The 20,670-nt window shown below is 34.6% G+C and overlaps 1 protein-coding gene across 1 annotated transcript in view; it reads left to right on the forward strand.

Annotated features, from left to right (window-relative positions):
- LOC120626450 (doublesex- and mab-3-related transcription factor A2) overlaps positions 1-20,670 on the forward strand; it is a 32,190-nt gene continuing 11,520 nt past the window's right edge. Inside the window, exons 1-3 of the mRNA XM_039893979.1 lie at positions 1-141; positions 1,767-1,907; positions 8,036-8,153. Of these exons, the coding sequence (XP_039749913.1) occupies positions 1-141; positions 1,767-1,907; positions 8,036-8,153 (400 nt within the window). The remainder of the gene's footprint in view (positions 142-1,766; positions 1,908-8,035; positions 8,154-20,670) is intronic.

The following is a 20,670-nucleotide window of genomic DNA, read 5'->3' on the forward strand; positions in this document are numbered from 1 at the left end:
ATGAATTCCTTGGAGTTTGGACAGTATTTTGAGAATTTGAAAATGTCTCTGCCGAACGGTGTTGATGTATCCCAACTAGTGCAGCACCCAGTTTTGGCGGCTTTGCCGCCGTTTTTTCTCAGAGCTTCCGAAAGATATCAGGTATGTTAATAAAATGTTAACACTTTTCAAAAATTACGAAAATAATTAATGATACCTATAGGATAAGTTTGAATAAATTGCACCTATAAGAAATGAATTAAAATATAAATAAGAAATAAATTTTATTATATTCTTATTTAGATATTTAATAATATATCAATAATATATACCTATGTTATACTTTCTATGAACTCTACATAATGATACGATGACTATTACATTTTATTTTACCATTGACTATTACATGTTATATTGGTCATTTGACTAAATTAAGTTTTTTAATACGTAACTTACTTAAATATGGTTAAAATTAATGAAAAAACATCACACTTGCCCCCGCAAGATTAGGCATTAGGTGACCGACGGCGTCGGCTGAAAAAAATATGCGTTAACTGAACATAAAGCTCCTTTGCTTGATTTTTTGCTTGCTCCTTTGAGATTTAAAAAGGAAAAACAATTGAATAAAAAATGAAAGTGTTCAACCCTACAGGTAAATTCATTAAGACGGTTACCTAATTATTAATTTTAATAAGCCCAGGAAATCACTACTTTGTTTCATTGTGTAGAAAGTTGTATTGCTTAAATAATATTGTATTCTTTAAAATGAATACATTAAATTAATAGTTGTTTAATTAAAATTAAATTATTTTTTATTAAATAATTAATTGACCAATCAGAATTAAATCTGTAGTTTGGATACTTTCAACTTAATAATATTTCCAAAATAACAAGGTGGAACACAAACGGCCTGATGTTATTAAAATCCATCTCTCACGAATAAGGACAAGAAACACGTTTCAAATATCACATCCTGGCAAAATAATATTCTAACAGTATTACAAAAATTGCCACTGTAATTATATACAATGTGTGAAATTTATACATTTATTACGGTGTCGTTTGTAACACGCACGACTTAATAAATGTACGTGAAGAGGTATAATGTTACACTCTTGTTGTTACTTTTGTGTGTTTATTGAATTATAGCAATTGTGTTGAATCGAATTATGATAATGGGGTGTTATGGAATATTATAATTATAGTATTACACTTACACAAAGTGATTACAAATATTTCTGAATGTAGCATGTGAAGCTTTTGAAAAGTAATATCTAATGTGAATTAACTACCTTTTTTGAGTAATGAAAATATACTGTAAGTAAGTCTATTTTTCACTATTGCAAGTCTATATCATTACTAGTCTATAAATAGAATCGGTTAATGAACTGAAAAAAAATATCAAGTACCTACCTAACTATTTATATTTTAAATATTGATAGGAGGATTAAATCTTTATTTTGTTTTGAGACATTGAGATAGATATTAAATTATTTACAGGTAGGTACACAAAAAAGTATTTTCTCGTACAACAGATAAACAATAGGCGAAAAATGGCCGTGTAGATGATATTATATTTATGGAGAAACTGAATTCCAAAACTTTGTATCCCTTATGCAGTTAAACGGAAAAGTACCCGAAAGTTGTTCCGTGCAACTGCTCCAAATAGCCTTAATGGTTGCTAATCTCTGATATGAGTCGGCACTGCAAGAAGAAAAGAAGAAGATGCAGTTAAAAGATATTTCATATGTATTATTATAACTAATTGAAGCTTTTCGCTTGCACAGAGAACACCAAAATGCGCACGGTGTCGCAACCACGGCGTGGTGTCCGCCCTCAAGGGTCACAAGAGGTATTGCCGCTGGCGTGACTGTGTCTGTGCGAAGTGTACACTCATAGCCGAGAGACAACGTGTTATGGCTGCACAGGTTAGTATTTCATTTCAATTTACTTTGCAAATAATAGTCATCGTAGCCGAAATAGGCGCAAGAACTGAAGAAGTCAAACGAGCTGCATGTATTGCAAGTTCAGAAGGTAAAATAAGTTTGCTTTAACAGTTCTTATGACTGCTACGGTTCTTGCGGCTTTTCCGACAGTGTAACATAAACTTTAGGAAATATCCTAAAGTTATTATAATATAAATCTTTAATGTGGCAAGGCTCTTATTATTAGAGGCCTATTATTTCATTATAAAAGCGTTTATATAAGCTAGCTATATTACGATAAACAACAATTACAAAATAACAATAACTGGTACATACAATTTAAAAAAAAGGTTTTTCGTTGATTAGTTTGTGTGTTCAAGAGGTTCGATTCCCAGGTTGGGCCCAAATTTCTAAGTGTTGGGTTTTTCTGATAGTCAATTCTCAGCACCAGTCTTAAGTTAGAAAATGGGCGCTGACCACTACAGTTGCTTAGAGTACGTTAAGCCGTTACATAATGATAAGAAAGTACATGTAATAATAATCACACGGGACCACCGTCCCGCATCGGCACCGTGTGGTGGGTATAAGTTCTAAATCCTTCTCTCCTTTGCGCAATAAAGCTTGTGGTCACCTTTGGAACTAAAGTAGCCCAAGTGTAATGACAATGCGGTAATACCTATTACAAATTGGAATAAATGTACCTAGAGCTTATTGGGTTGGCGTGTATTAAAGAACGTATTTTTTCTTTGTTTATTTTGCAAAGCTAATATTTCCTTAAGGTACTTTAACCAATTATTTTTAAAACTAACAATAAAGAAACTGTACCTTTATTTAAATATCGCGTGATTTATTATCATGATTATAATAAAGAATTGCTGAATTTTAAACTTGAGTAGCTTTTGCCAATAAAACTATGTAACAGTGATTTTTCTTGTTTAGAGGATTATTGAAAAGTAATTACATGACCGTACATATGAAACATACTTATAACACTTCACCTGACGCCATGCCATGACGATATGAAACCAAACACGTTAATAATATGAAATTAAAACGTTAATTTCACGTCCCCTGTGTATTTACTAGTCAGTAGATAGTACTTTTTTACTATTTATTTATTCAGAATATTGGTAAGGGTACAGAATTGACACAATAAACATAGTGCCACGATAACTGTTGCAGTAGTATAAACTGTGTCACAAAAATTAACGCCCACCTCCGACAATAAATGTATAGTACCAATAAAACAAAAGTAGAACATGTAAATGCCTATAAAAAATAGACCCTTTGTAATAGAAGGCACAGATACAGCTTATGATAAGTCCAGACTGTTTATTAAATCCCAACCGTATTAATAAGACCCTCTTTTATCAATAAATTGAACTGACCGCGCCTAGATAAATGAATGTTTAAAATTTTTCTCGATCTAAATTTTCTCTGGTCTGGTTTGATTGGAGGCTCGACCGTGGTTATTTACCGTCCTACCGACAAAGCAGTGCCACTTAGGAATTTAGCGTTGAAACTGATTGGGGGTTGGGTCTAATATAACTGCCATACCCCTACTAGGTTAGCCCACTACTTAAGAAGATAGAAGAATCATACGAGAGTCTTGAAGACTGATTTTATAGCGTTTCTAGTGATGCTAATTTGTGATTCTTGGGAAGTCGTATAGCCGCGTCATATTTTCAAAGCCAAAATAGCGTCAATCAATTCAGACAATTTCAACAAATTGAAAGCAGTCCAGTGTTTATAGTACAGGCCAGTAGGTCATAAATTGAGGTGAATTTGTTATCATAAAAGTCTAAATTATTAACTTAATAGAGCTTACATCGTAATAACCCAAATAGAGTTCTCGAGTCATGAAGGCTGTTTTCTTTATAATATGGAATATCAAATCAATATTTTGAAACATCAGAAAAAACATATTTCTGCATAAATCTGTCATTTTATTTAGCGTCAAAGTTTGTGAAGTTTATACAAACTTGAGAGATTTACTTTGCTCCAAAGGTAATTTTATTGACTTGATAAGTTACACTAGGTGTAGACAATGTTACGCAGGTATTACTTTAACTAGGAGAAAAATAAAACCGATCCCAATGTCTTAGTACTAATGTTAAATATATACAGGTTCTACTTTGCGGAAGTCCATGGCATTGAAATAAGAAACTAACTGTCTTAATTTGACAAATCTGTACGCCGCTGATTTTTTGTTTATTTCTCCTAAAAAGGCTCTGGTAGCGAATTTTAAATGATATGCGCGGTGTTTCCTATATCAAATTTAAAAAAGCTATAGATGACACCTAACAGTCTTGCCATGTTAGGTTAGGGCAAGGTTATGGTGGATTACAGCCAGTGGCGTGCATAGAGGGTATGCACAGGGTATGCAGATGATATAAAATGAAGAGAGTCTCCAGTACGAGTTTAAAAATACTTAAGGTTAGGCTTTTTATAACTCTTACAATGCCTATCCTTAAGTTTTTTATAACTCGTACTGGAGATTTTCTCCATTTTATATCTGCATATGCAATCTATGCACGCCACTGATTACAGCGAATGAAGCTGAATTTCATTGCGTGCTAATGTTTAAAAGTGAACTGCTAAGTCCTTCGGCTTTCTGTTCTTTATCACCGGAAATAGTCATCGTATCCTAATAAAATTTAACTAGACACGGGTAAATTACTGCCCCTTTTTTTAAATAGGTTAAAAATATTACAATTTCATATTATTGGCTTATAACACACGTCGCGTGGCGTGTGGTCGGGTGGGGTGTTATAAGTGTGCGGAGTTTTGAATCGTTAAATGGATTTCCGCAAGGTAACGCCTGCTCCTCCCAGCTATACGACTGCTATCAAGCAGTATTGGCGCTGGCGCGACTCAGTACCCTATATGCCATCACACTTTCACTCGCGAGATGGGCCATGGCTGCAGGTTAGTTAAAGTTGCCTATCTATCTGACATATTCCAAGATTACAGACAAATTTGAACTTAAACAAACGGACAGTAGCGACGAAAATTCCAAAGCTTCTAAAATTTTACTTTAAGTAAAACTTTGACATCACTTTGTTTCTAGCGTTGCAAAGCTTATTCTCCATCTTCGTGCCAATAAACATTTTGAGCTAGTCTATTTAATTCCTTAAGAACTATAATGACTTCAATTTTGCATTGTCTATTTTACCAATTGCTTTACAAGTTAGTTAAATTAGTCATTCGTTAAGCTAACTAAAAGCGGGTTAAGAGAGAGGAAGAAAGCAAGTCTAAGCGAGAAAATACAAATGAATGTTGTTAAAGAAAGGGAACAAGAGCGTGTATTACCTAATAGATATGAGTAATGGTCATGAGTAAACTTTGAAAGCTTTTGTTTGTGAGGTGGTTTACAATCGATGAAATAAAATATTCTAAAACTTACGACTTATATCTTCCTAACCCGTGTGAATTTTATTATTGGAATTAGATAGATACACATTTCAGTCTTTTTTTGAAATAAGCTATTGCATACTTTGGTATTTAGGCTGTGACTTAATCAGAACTGTTAATATTGGAAAAAAGCAACTACTGAGTTTCTTCTTCTCGATAAAATCTCCCTCCTGAACCAGTGGTAGAGAAATTATATACAGACAGACTTGAAATTTCATTTCGTTTAAAAGTATATATCAAGTCTACTTGAAATAAATGGATTTTGAATGATATTATTTTAGTGCTGGAAATAGCAACAGCACCCAGTCACACTCAAAGTTACTAAGAAATTAAAATATAACTTGCTTCAACGTTGACGGAAAAAATTGCGTCGTAACCTTTATGCATGAGAGTTCTACGTAATGTTCTCAAAGGCGTGTGGAGTCCACCAATCCGCACTGGGCCATCGTGGTGGTAAACCCCCCTCTTTGTTGAAGGAGACTCGAGCCCTGTAGTTGGCCGGTAGTGGGTTGATGTGATGATGATGATGAAGACAACATTGTGATTATATTAACATTATATTGTATTTGCACTGGGTGCCTTAATAGTCTATTTTTGGGTGCATAGAATTAGTCTTTTTACATATCGTTAAATCCCCTTTTTATAGTGGAATAAGTCTAAGTACGTTATCTTATTGTGTGCAGAGTGGCTATATTTGAACATAAATATGTTATGTGATTTTCATGTTTTCTGAATCGTTGGCACGACCGTTCGATATAATTTTTAGTGTAAAATAATCTCTGTTTATTTACATTCCTTACTAAGAAGCAACTTTTTACCCTTCTTCAGATTATGTGATATCTTTTAGTAACTTTTTCAGTCTGTAGGCAAACATTTTTATTGGCTTGGAAACCCGTGTAATTAATTAATAATAATAAATAAACATTAAATATACTACGACAATACACGCATCGTCATCTAAGCCCCAAATTAAGTACAGCAAGTTTATGTTATTGGTACTATGATAGCTGGAGAATATTTACTAATACACATAAACATCCTGGCACTGAAAAACATACATGTTCATAGCACAAACATTTTCCAGTTGTGGGAATCGAACCCACTGCCTTGGAGTCAGAAAGCAGGGTCGCTGCCCACTGCGCCAACCGGCTGTCCTTTGTTTAGTTTTTGAAAGTATTAAAATACCTACTCTGTTATTTACGACGAATGCGCAGTACCTAGACGCGTGGTGCGAAGAATTTATAAACTAAGGCATATTATTTTGAATCATTAAAAAGATAAATGAAATAAATACGTTGCCGTTTTGTGAGACGATACCTGTTTGTATGTACATTGTGTCAATATAAGAAATAAAACAAAAAAACTCACACAATTAAAAAGTAACTGAAATTATGAGAATACTTTCAAGTAAAAAATATCATCTCAGAAAACTACGGTATAACTTTGATTCTGTAGTAAAAAATAGTTTTTATTAAAAAATGCTCTAATATATTAAAAAAAACTTTTTCATATCGGCGGCCAAAGAAAACTAATAGGTAACGTAAAGTTGTTTTAATAGAAATAAACATATTCAAAGTGATCAGCTCCAATAATGACAGCATCAAAGTTTAAATGACATATATGAGCAGCTCCAGTTAAAAAAATTTTTAGAACTTCTTACGGGCTTACTTGTATCGTTTTAAGTATTATTATTTTAATATAGTTGACGATGAGTCCTTGTTCCAGTATCAATGTCCGTATTTTAGAGACATCAAGATATGTTATATAAAGCTGTCTTTTTAAATGGTTTTAAGCCCACACAGACAATAATTCGTTCCATCTATAACATATAACAGTCCACAAATGGAATAAAGGCCTGTGCACCAGACCAGGCAGGAGGGTCAGCTCATAATCACCACGTTGGATAAACGGAATGGTGATCGCAGTATATGGTAGGAGTAGAAGCTGCTGCCCGTTCTCCGTTATGTTCCCCTTGTAGCCTTGTTAATCACCCGCGGGACGAGGAGGGATTGGTGTTAGGAATATATACCATTTGAATTAATGTATAAATGAATGAATATACTTTTATTGCACACCACAAACAGTACATAAAATAAAAGAAAAGTGTAACAAAATAACGTACACAATTTGGCGGCCTTATTTGCGCTTCATTGCGATTCTTCCATGCAACCATTGGTGAAGATAAAAAATACAGAAAAATAACATATACCCATATAATAAATATTTAATCACTTAAATAAATATATATAAATCATTATTTATAACTAAAGACAAATAAATAAATTAGTAAGCATTTTAAATACTAGCGGACCCGCGCGTCTTGGTCCGCGAATGAGCCGACTTAAAAAAATATTCGTATTTTGTCGCGGACTGTTTTATAGAACTTTAAAGAAACAACGATTCCGACAATACTGATATACTTACAGCATACTTCCGTCGTTTGGCGTAACGTTTACCATTCACGCATCGCACGCATCCGAATCTCTCAAAAAGGATATTTTTTGCAATTTTTTATTTTTTGCCCGAGATTCCGATATAAATGAGCTAGCTAGATCAATATATCGCCCCCTATATTCCGTGATTTCTATTATATATATATATATATGCAATAATTGCTCGTTTATGGATATAAGATAATCATAATTAACCATTTCCAATGTAAGAGGAATTAGGACGTAGGGAACCAAATTAATAGCCTCGCTTTTGTGTTGTTCCAGGTTGCATTGCGCCGCCAACAAGCTCAAGAAGAGAACGAAGCTCGGGAACTGAACATGCTGTATGCGGGACAGCCATCCGCTGCACCGCACTTTCCTGAAATGCCCGATGATCAACCGAGTAAGTACTTAACTAGTGAACAGTTAAACGACTTTTATACATTTATTTATTTATTCACGTAGGTATTTTGTAGTCTTACGCCTGAAAGTAATAAATATAATCAATCCAATCCAGATTTTGGATGGTAGATTGATTGATTGAATTCGTAGTGTTATCTTTTCCACTATAGATGAGGAGTGCTCGAAAATTAAATTACCAAGTAAAGTAACCCAAACCCTAATTAGCATAAAAGGTCTTTAGGGGAGAGTACGACAATGTCCACTTCACCGAAGCATTTAAAAAAAAGCTGTTTGTAAAATCTATAATAAATTATACATTTTATTTTTTCAAATTAGTTTCCTAGAAATAAACAATAAAATTATAGCTCTAACATAGATAGAACCTTCTAAGATACCATTTCCAGAGATTAGTGTAGTTAAACAAAAAATAAAAGCTTCAGTTTCAATATAAAATTAGTAGTACGAGTATATGACTAAAATTCCTCGCTGGGAAAACATCCCATAACCCATAAACAGCTGAACATGATATGTTCTATATATATAGCTAAGAACAATAGCGAGTAAATACTCTTTGTAGTAAAAAACATATTCAAAATGATCCGTCCGTCTGAGCAGACATACCTACGGACAAAGCGTTCAAATTCATAAGAATTAACTACTTTCTTTTAGCTTAAGGAGCTTAACAATATCAACTGACAGAATCACGGTTATCATTTGTATATACGTCCCTCTAGTCTGTGTAACGGATCAAGTTATAACTTTAAAGTTAAGTTCAAATGGGTTGCCAATTTTGTCGTTTGGTCCTCCATATAAATCGAGAGATTTAGGCTAACGTGCAAGTAACATTCTTTATTTTAGGCTTCTAATATAACATTTAGATGAAATGTTAGTCGCGGACAAAAGGTTACGTATCCTTATTGTGTTTTAAAATTTATGAAATAGTTTACACTAACTAACTAACTAACGTTAACTTTAACTTTTTAAAACAATAAAATAAAATAGAATAGACTAGAAAAACTTCATTGCAACACAACACAATAGGAAAAATACAAGGAAAACTAGCACTTAGTGCTAGGGTGCAAAGGCGGCCTTATTACTAAAAGTGATCTTCTAAACGCAACCTGAGCGTACGAAGCCGATAAAAAAAAAACAATACGCTTAAAGCGATATGATTTTTATATAGTTGTCCTTCCGATTTCGAATTAGTTATAGGAGATTTTTTACATTTTATTATAGATACATATTATTATTAGGACATGAGGACTCAAATAAACAACTTTTAATATATAACAGTTCTTTAAGCGATGGGCAACATTAATGCAAGTCAGCAATTAGTTTTATTTTTTATATTCCACTACAAGTTAGCCCTTGACTGCAATCTCACCTGGTGGTAAGTGATGATGTAGTTTCATAAGGTAGCGGGCGAACCTGTTAAGAAGTACTACAGTTATATCAAACCCATAGCCCTACGCGGCATCCTGCCGGAACACTTAATAGTTTAGCGGCACATCTTTGGTTGTAGTGCGGTAACTGGCAACGACGGAAGCCTCCTATGAAGCCAAACCAGAATATGCCTCCACCAGGAATCGGGACCGATAACGGGACCTCTCACTCAAACCAGCTAGGTGCACCAGATAGGTCGTTATTAACTAGTTAGACACTTTGGCCGTACTTTGGAGTAGCTAATTTGGTCGTAACCTTTTTACCATGAGAGCACGTTAAGTCACGGTCATTATCACTTTAATATTATACATTATGTTCACAAGAATATATCAAAATTTAAGAAAAAATGTGATGGCAGTAATTTGAACGTTAGAAGCAGAAATAAACTTGCAGTGCAATACAGTAGACTACATAAAATAAGCGATCGTTTTCAGGATATTGTATACAATTTTACAATAAATGACCGGTTGATATCTTGGGGATGTTTCTAAAAAAGTTCAAAGTTTGTATTAAGCGAAAGCTTATAGGAAAGTCCTATTATAGTATAATTCAATACGTAAGCGCTAAAAAAGCTTGGTTGTGAACAATTGCTCTAACCTGGTTGCTTCTTAAATATTTTCAAATGACAATGTGAGATGGTGATAACCAAACCACACCCGGCTAAGTTTGTTGTGGGCTTCATCTTAGGTCAGGGCGCGTTTGGAACCCTCGCCAGTTATCGCCATCACTACTCACTGCTATGTACTCATTTTGTACTTTATCAACGCATCAAAAGTGACATCTTTGTGCCTATTTGAATAAAGAAATATTTGACTTTGACTTTATAAATATGTAACTGACTTTGTAATATGAGTCGTCCGTAATTATTTTCGTTCGTTATCATCGTTTATTTAAAGGGGCTTCATTAATAGACGTGGCATAACGTTGTAATAATTATGCAGTTATTTTATGCTAGTTGATGTGTTCCAAAACACAGAACTTTGAATTATAATTCTTCTCGGTTAAATCTCAGTAAATCTACGATAGAAGCGGTGATAGCGCATTGGGTAGCAGCTCGACTTCACTTTCCGAGCCTAGTTCGAATCCCAGCACGCACCTTATGTTATGTGCGTTATGTGCGTTTTAAGTTATTAAAATATCACTTGCTTTAACGGTGAAGGAATACATCGTGAGGAAACCTGCATGCCTGAGAGTTTTACATAATGTGCTCAAAGGTGTGTGGAGTCCGCCAATCCGCACTGGGGCAGAGAGGTGGACTACGACCTTAACCCCTCATTTCATTGTAGGGGGAACCCGTGCTCTTTAGTGGGCCGGCAATGGGTCGATGTGATGAAATCCAGACTAACCATAGCGAAGATCCTGTTATCATCTTCAGAATCTCTCATCAGATTACATATATCTTAGTCTTTTTGAAAATGAATTATTTATATCTTCCCAACTTACTACTCTCTAACTGCCACCTTGTGATTCTTTTTCAAACATTCTAACCACTGGTCAAGTACCTAGTAAGAATGTTTGATTACAAAAAGTTGCTGGAATTGAATTAAGATCATACACAATCTTCATTCAGCCATTATTGTATGCAGTTCATTGTGTCCTAAAACAGTGAAAACGCCCTGCGCACGTCTCACTTCACACCTGCGGAATGTTGCTAGCTCACAAACTTTCTTCCCATTTTCCCTTTCTATGGTGACCGTTTAGACTTTAGAACATTAGAGGTAAAATAATTACTGTGAACTGCTAAATGGTACGAAGTGACTAATCGTTTGTTCGAGAAACCTCGAGAAAGTGGAGTCGTTTTCTGTGGTTTAGTGGGATTCTGTGGTTCCTGGTTACGAATCCTGGGTCGAGCTTAAATAATAAATGTTCCTTATTGTCCCCAACAAAACTGCTAACTCGCGCTGGAGCAACATGCAAATGCTCTAACGAATGCTGCTCTCCTATGAGATAGAAAGCCTGTGCCCAACAGTGGGTCATTCAAAACCTGAGGTTGAAAATTATAATTTTGCTCCATGGCAACTTACTATTCATCTTAGTGCTGACTTATATTGGCGTCCGATTGGCGCAGTTGGCAGCGATACTGCTTTCTGAGTCCAATGCCGTGGTTTCGATTCCCACAACTCGAAAATGTTTGTGTGATGATCATGAATGTTTTTCAGTGTCATCCAGACACTGAAAAATATTCATGTTTATCTGTATTTATGTACATTATTCATAAAAATATTCATCAGTCATCTTAGTAACCATAGAACAAGCTACGCTTAATTTAGGGCTAGATGGTGATTTGTGTATTGTCATAGTATAATATTTAATAATTATTTGTTTATAGTGGTTGAAAAATGCATGCTTGGAAATACAGTCTTATAAACTTGCTTTTTATATACGGACGAAGCAAGTTAATAAAAGCTTGTAATAATGAGAAATGTTATTTTCAGGAATATCGAAAGTTCTTAAATTGGAATGCAAACGCCTAAGCCTTTTGAATCGAAACTTCTGGACCTTGTTAGTGTCGCTAGGCTCGGTTCGATTTCAATACGCAACTTTTAACAAGGTCTTATTTTCCATAAGAGTCCTAGCCAGGAAATTAACTGTTTTCAATATCACAGCGAGCACCTTCAATAGAATACGTACTGAATGTATTAAAATGTAATATTGTAAATGTAAATGTTATATTCTATATTTATAATATGCATATAAAAATTTACGGAATCGGCAGGAGTTGAAACACCAGGAACTCAGTCACACCAGCGACGCTGAAATGAGTATTTGCCTTTTTACAGCGACTGTAATGCATAAAATTATATTTTGACATAAGTATGGAAAGTAGCTAAGCTCCTAAGGTATCAAGCTTCGTTTTTTAATACATTTACGAAAATATACCAACGGCCCGTAAAGTTTTATGAATTACAGTTGGCTATAATAAATTGAGTCAGATCAGGCGGCCCCTGTTAATGCTCTTATAGCTTGCTGTTAACCGGTCATTAGTAATACTTATTCAACCAACTATTTTGGAGAATTTTAAATGTCTGATTGATTTAATAAAACCTTGACTAACATACATTGCATAGCTACTTGATGAAATTTATAATTTTAAATGATGCCATATTAAACAATATTTTTATGAATAATATACATAAATACTTATAATATACAGATAAACACCCAGGCACTGAAAAACATTCATGTTCATCACACAAACATGTTCCAGTTGTGGGAACACATGGCTATGGACTCAGAAAGTAGGGTCTCTACCCACTGCTCCAGTCGGCCGTCATAAAAGTATTAATAAGAAAAGTTGTGAATATATATCAAAGCTAAAGTATGGGAGTACACTTAAAAGAAAAACTATGCATAATTTTAAAATATTGTTATAACGCATGCAACGAGTAATCCTTCTTCCGTGCCTCTAGGAGAGCATAGCCCCGGTTATTAAAGTATCTCTAACTGCTTACGTCATAATAATGAAACCGAGTCAAAGCTCCACATCCTTTCCTTATTTGAAGAAGGAAGGCCTTTGCCGAGCAGTGTGTTATTAAAATTGACGATAAAGATGGCAATAGGATATGTTTAATCAGAATATGTAACAACTACACTATAATAAATATTGTCCTTACTCCAAGTTTAAATTTCATGCAGTAACCTTAGAACAATTAGACAATTTACTTTTAACCATATCTTGAATAATATACTTTACGTACATGCGTGGAAGTAGGTAAAGATTATTAATAATTTACGCACGGACTATTTACTGGTATACATTGAATCGTAGTAGTTTGTTACAAGTAGTGTAGATTAATCTTACTAACAATATTGGGATTGCGTATATATAAATTCCATCACCGATGTATTGATACAAAATGTAAATGAGCAATATGTGCTAACAAATATTTCCTTAAAAGCTATGCACTTTTAACATACATACATTTTACGTCGGGCTTGCTTGACAAAATATACTTACAGAATCTTTGTCCTAGTTCTCTACGGCATTGTAGTCATAATATGCAAAATTGACATCTATAAATAAAAAAAATATTTTTTAATATATGACAATTTAAAATGTTATTTATAAATATAACCTAAAATAAACTATTTCAAACTAAATCAAATCTAAAACGTCCTCGAAACCACCGTAGCGAGGCACAGTTCCTAAGATGCTGGCAGCATTGCCCCTTTGGATGGCCAAACTAATTCGTTGGCCAAGGTAACTGCCCGCTCTAGGATCACCGGTAGACTCGATAACCCTTTTCGATAATTCTTTGAAAAGGGCTCTTGCCCAAAGGAGCAAAAGCCCAAAGGCAAGAGCAAGTCTCTACTCGAAAAGGCACAAAAATGAAGCTGCTATCCAGGTTTTCATATTTACGCCTCTTGGCCTGCTCGGCACTGGTAGCAGCCGCACCTACCATTGACGAGGTGGCCTGGATGCAGCTAGGGTATCAACACAAGTTGCATCCCACAGAAGTGACCTTCCAAGCCACTGCGACCAAGGTATGAGCGTCATACCATCATACCATCATACCGTCATACCATCTCTAAATTAAAACCAATTTTACGAGATTACAGAGATTTAGTTCCTGCAAGTAAATACGAAGATTGTATCCAAAACTATGAGAAAGAACAGCGATTACTTATAGTAAAAATGAAATGCAAGTTTCAAGTCTGTGTGATATGAAATAGGTTTTTGTTATCCCGCAACTGTAGAGCTACGGGCATAACGCTTATTTGTTACGCGTGAACATTTTTACAAGTTAAATTAGCCAGCCCCGTTCAATTAATTCGTTCGTACCAAAAAAACAAAAGTTTTTCCTTTAATAAAAAATATCGTCAATTCTTAAGTTAAAAATTATGATAATTTATGACTTGAGAATTATTATGACAATAACATTTTAAAGAGTGCAACTCTCTTAATTGCATTACTTAAAATGTTATTGTCGTTCATCAGACTAGGAACTATTTCAAATACAATATACAATTTCCGACGCGAATAACAATTTTTCATAAAAGAGTCTAAGCCGGAGACTGTTTTAAAATGATACAAAGAATTGAAAATTGCTGGTTGGGACAGCTCTTCGTATAGTTTAGTTAGGAACTTTGAAGATAAATAACCAGTGCAAAACATTATCATAAATATATCCTATTGTATAAAAAAGTATGCGAATAAAACTATTTGAAGCTAGATGTTACCCACGTTCTAAGACGTCCACGCCGCGTTTACTACTAAATACGTTGTTTTCCTGGAATAAAAATTAGCCTAGCCGTCCTTTCAACTAGCCCTGTGCCAAGATTAAATGGATTGGTTGCTTAGTTAGGGCGTGAAGGAGGAAAAAAACAAACACACTTTCGCATTTGTAATATAAGTATGCATACCAACAGGTCAACAGAATTTTCAACGATGTTGAAGAACTAGCAGTCTGATTTGCCATTATTGTAATAGTTCGGGAACCAAGAAAGATTTGTAAAGCGACCCCTTCAAGTTTCCTACGTCCTCTAAGTCCAACAGTGAGCCTGTCAATTTCAATGCATCCGGTAGTTTTTATTTTTGTACGGTTTGCATATTTTTTTCCATTCACAAATACCGCTGAAACATGAAAAAGATCCCGTTGTCCCAAAACAAATACAAAACGCAGCAATGCAATTTTGTATCGCCATTTCGCTCCAGTGTTACACTGTTCATTTTTACTTTTGTTTTCCCCGTTTATTTCATTTCGTCCTGTGAAATGAACACATGAAAGCTCCTTTTAAAATTCTTTTCAATTCCAAAGGTTTATCCGCGCTTGGTACGCAACTTTATTGTCTGGCATCACTCATTGGTTTTACTGCTCTGTTCCCCTAACATTTTCCGTATTCGTTTATGTACTGTTTTAACATTTTAGAGGCACTACTTATAATGACCAACATTATCAACCTATTACCGGCCCACTAAAGGGCACGGACCTTCCTTCAGAATGAGGAGAATTTAGTCCCTATTCCAATTGGGAAACTTCACATGCCTTTGATAGCATTAGTCATGTGAAGGTAACTAACTCCGAAGCATGCAGGTTTCCTCACGATGTTTTCGTTCACTGTTAAAGCAAGTGATATTAAATTGCTGCACATGACTAAGTGCGCGTCAGTGATAAAAGTCGCTCTCCTGTAAGTAAGGCCGAAGTCTTAACCGTTAAAACTAACTAGCCAAACGTCTAGTTAGCTAGGCTATCACTGCGTCACAGGCTGGTAGAGCTAGATGGAAAGCTATTTGGAGTGACTTTTTATGAGTTAAGACTTGCATAAAATCTGTTCAAAGCCATTTAGATTTTGAGATTTCATAATTTTTTATGTTTACTCTATTTGCAATTAACTAGGAATATTTCAAATTTATAATCAAAGAATACTATTTATTTTAGTATTAAAGTAAAAGGTATTAAAGTAATCATATGATTAAAGCTATGAAGTTAAATTTTGTACTTATATAGTACAAGTTTTAACTTCAAGGCCTTGGCACAAATCACAATAACGGACGGGTGGAAAGGCTTCCGTTTGTCCATTAGAAGGAACTTATCAAAAAATTATGTTTATGACGACTTATTTGAAGCGTAATCTCGTATAAGTAACAGCTGTCACAAGTGAGCTATTAAAATCGCTATACTGCATAGGTAAACTTAAATGATGCTATATCAAACCAGTCTTTGTTAGTACGCGGGTGAAAAGTTTCACCAAGCAAACATTTTTGCGTTTTCTCACAAAAACTAGTATACCGTACTTTCGCTATGAAACATGAATAAAGCAATTCACCCTCTTTAAGCAGTCACTTAGCAGGCGTTAATCAAATATGTATATAGGTAGAAGTGCCCCCGTCCTTCCGCGCGTGTTTCGCCTCAAAAGCAAGAAGTCTGGGTTTAAAACAGTTTCTAAAACGTCGTACCATTTAGTTAATTGCGCCGTCGCCATTTATACAAATGTTTTTAACTTTTTAATTCATTTCTGAAACATCAAAAGAGTTTTTACTCTACTTACAAGCAATTTTGAGCGCAGTTTTCTTGGTGGTAGGTTCTGAATTGAATGTGTAAAGTCTTGAGTGTGTTTGGGGTTATTCGTGTTTAAAGAAATTAATTCGCTAGACTAATTTCATGGGTTCGCCTGTGGGTGTTGTGAATGACGCCTTTATATGTGTGAAAAAATAGGTTTGCTTTAAATGAATTGAATACCAAAACTCGGTCTTTGGCTTTTGTAACTTCATGTAAATTTACAAATACCCTCGCATATGACCTAAATTCTATCCGGCACAAAATTAAAACAAATTCCAATTAATGAAGTATCTAATATTAACTTTTAACGAAGTGTCTTTTTTAATTAAAGTATATTAATTAATGTCACGGATGTTAGACATCAAACACAGTGTCTTCACAAAGATCTAAGCAGCTTTCCTGACCTTTCACGACTTGAAGGAAGTTTCATTTTCATTTTCAGCTAGTTCGTTTTTAAATCGATTCTTATAGCGGAATGAGTGGTTAAAACTGTTTAAACGTGTACTTATGTTTCCCCAATCTTATAGCTGAATCCATTTTGCAGCTACAATGATGGTGGCAAGTTAATAGTGAGTATTAAAAGATATTATACGTTGAGCAAATTCCTTACATCGCATACCTCGATACACCCCGTATATTTAGAGTTTGGTGCAATGCAAAGGCGGTTACAAGAATATTATTTCTTAACAGCGTGATTTTGGTCCCATGACTAAAGCCGTCTCGATGCAAGGAATACCTGAATGAATTTTTGGACTATTGCACCTGAATTAATCGAATATAATCCAATCAACGTAGGATTGGATTACGTATATTTGATTATTTTAGAGATAAACAGTGGACTTTAAGCGTAATTTGCTATATTTCACGATGAGCAGGAAAATTTGTATGGTGTACTTAATAATTTCTTGAATCTTTACACTCCATCTACAGATCTTCCCTAAAACCCACTACGCGCGTTTCGGTCCGACACCGGAACATTCTCAGGAGATGTTTACTGTACAATGAACAATGAATTACTTTTCAACTCATTGTTTAACAAAGCTCCTATTTTTATCTAATACTTTAAAGCTATAGAAATGGTACATATTTCTACATCATTATGTTTTGAATGAGCTTAGCATCTACTCGTAGCAATGGAAACAATAAGATTGAGAGTCGCATTCACACTAATTTTATTAGTGATCGCTTAAGTTCTTATCTTATACTTGCAAGCGAGTTCCTTCACGCGTTGCTTTTATTGCGGCTACAGTATTGCTCACTGTACACTCCCCTATGGCATTCCTCAGTGTTCAGTCTTTATGAAACTTAATGTCTTTTGTTATGAGGGATACAGATATTTAATACTTGCTGATGACTTAACTAAATGTGAGGTTTTCAAATAGCCTTCGAAATAGTTTTCTTTTTGTATACAAGGAACATTTTATAGGTACCTATGGAGTAATTCAATATCCACATATCTGTAATCTTAAATTCAGCGTATATCTGTTTAAGTTCATACAGTCTATTCTTGTTAAATGAGGAACTTAACTGCTAATTGGGGTAATTCAAAGTTCATTGTGTTTCGATTGATTAATAACTGTGGAATCGCATCGTAAGGAGTAGTAAGGAGTATTTAATATATTTGATTTATAATTTGTTTAAAATATGCCATATTAAGGAAATAAAGGTTTCATCACGTAAAAAGAAAATGGAGAAATAAAATCCTTAACAAAGCGTTAATAGTACATTGCTCGAGGTTATTGAGTTTTATGAGTTACGTATAATGCGAGTTAAATTCGTTACGACTTAAATATTATTCGGAAGCTTGGGTGCTATGAAAACGTAGACACTTCTCGTTGCCTACACGCGAAACCGTGCGTTTCTGGTTGAGGCAACTTGAGACAATTTCCGATGGCAAAAATTGGGCAGTGAGGTTTTGAAATACGGTTAACCAGGTTAGGTATTCGATTCTCGGTTTAGGTCAAAACTTCCGTATTTTGGCGCACGTTAAGCATTAGATTCAGTTATTATCACAAACATAACCAGTTATTATGACAACAATAGTCGTTGAGGCATTCAAGCTTCTAAGAATAAGTCCTGTACGCATCAGATGAATGAATCTATGCTGAAAATGATAATGATGTGGATGTGTGATGATGGGTGTTGATGAATGATGATCATTAACAGCCAATTAACAAATCAATGAGGTAAACACGCGAAATTTTCCTGATATTGCACTTGAATCAATAGAAAGGCCTTTTTTTCTCTTTTATTCGCGTTGTTGGTTGTTATTTATAAAGTTAAATAAAAAACTTATCTGATACCGTATCAGCGAAATAAAAAAAATGCAAAAATAATAAGTTAGCTCTCTGATAGCTAGGTACTTGCGAATTCATTTTCTGTTAATAATACATTTCTCAAGTTCCGTGCTTCTTGACCGACCCCTGAGCGGCTCAGCCTGCACCAAAATTGAGCCTATTCATTATTGCATATGATACCCAAGAGGCCTGGCGATTGACGAAGAGTAATTAATCGCTGCAATACTCAGCATAATTATTTTCAACAGTGTGGTTATTTACTTTTGCAAGATCAGATTTTGAGATTTGCAAGAGAGATAGTTTTTGATCTTTTTAACAGGATAAAACGCTCAAGCCTCGACTCGTATCTTTGAAATATCGTTCTGTCCAACTAAACTACCACTTTGCCATTACCCATCTCTTTTACACATACCCTGCTCGTATTTGCTTCTCACTCCAGATGATTTCGATACCATTTATATTTCAAGTACCACTTCTAGTATATATCCATCCCGCTCACATCTACGCTCTACTCTATCTTCCATCTCGCGTCCACTTCAGGTCAGTCGTGGGATGCAACCTGAATTTTCATTGTATAAAATGCTATAATAAACCGCTTTCAATTCGAACGGGTTTGCGAAGGGTTGGTTTGCTTTTGATAAACTTTTGCAAGCGTTTTTTTCCCATTTTTAGAATGTGAAATAATATTTTTATTTCTATTTATGTTGCTTTGTATACGTAGCAGTTGATTGCGTTTTAAAACGCTTTAGGGTTCTCCAGTACATTAAAAAGAGCTTATATTTTTTATCTTATTTCACTTATGTCGTGGTTTTATTTTCCGTGCTTAGTGACTATCGAGTTTTTTAAATTTTTTATGTAACTAAATTATATTCATTTTATGATTCGTACCACTTTAACTAGCCTAGGTAGGTAGAAAGAAATACAGAGCTACGAGACAAAAAAAAATAGTTTAAATCACTAGTTTGATACCATTTATCATACAATATACCTGGAATACAACCATACCTACGAAATAGACAGTGCTACACATTGTCTATTTTCAGTCATGAATGTAATGGGTGAAGTAATACCTAGGTAGATATTTTTTCACGCTATATTCAATTAAATCACCCTTATAACTTCTATTGAAACCTGAATGGATAAATCAACCTGCGTATTCAAGATTTGATACAAGCAAAAAATATAAAAGTGAAGCCCACTCGATATCCAACAACGAATGTATTGAATTGCGTTCAAGAACTCCAAATAATGAGCTCTCCGTTGTATAACAACTTGTACTTTTCTAAAGGAGAACCATTATACCGCTGACCAACGATTATTGAAACCTTTTTGCTAAAAAACTCAATTGGTGTCCCTGTTAAGGAATTATCCTGCAAACATCTTTAAGCATTTAGCATCCAAAAATAAACTTTAGAAGTTACTAAACAAGATTCAAATTTACTCTTAATATTATGAATGATCTTTTAACAGAGAAACTGACAATTGATAATGAACTTAATGTATAAGACATTAGGGTGAATTCTTGTACATCAGATGATGCTTGTCTATTTGGATTGAGGGCTCTTTGGTTGCACTCCAATTTCGGGGTAAGGTTAATGGTTGAGTAATCGACAGAGGGCCGAAGGGCCCGCAGGATGTGTTTGATATGTTTGACATTGAATTGCAGTCTCTAGAACTGCTATTGACTATTGATTGCGATAGTTTGTATTGTATTTGGGACCGACAAAGAAATTGTGATTTAATTAAAATGTAGTATCTCTTTTATCACTCCGATATT

This window comes from Pararge aegeria, chromosome 1 (assembly GCF_905163445.1).
Source record: "Pararge aegeria chromosome 1, ilParAegt1.1, whole genome shotgun sequence".
In the NCBI taxonomy this organism is placed as follows: Eukaryota; Metazoa; Arthropoda; class Insecta; order Lepidoptera; family Nymphalidae; genus Pararge; species Pararge aegeria.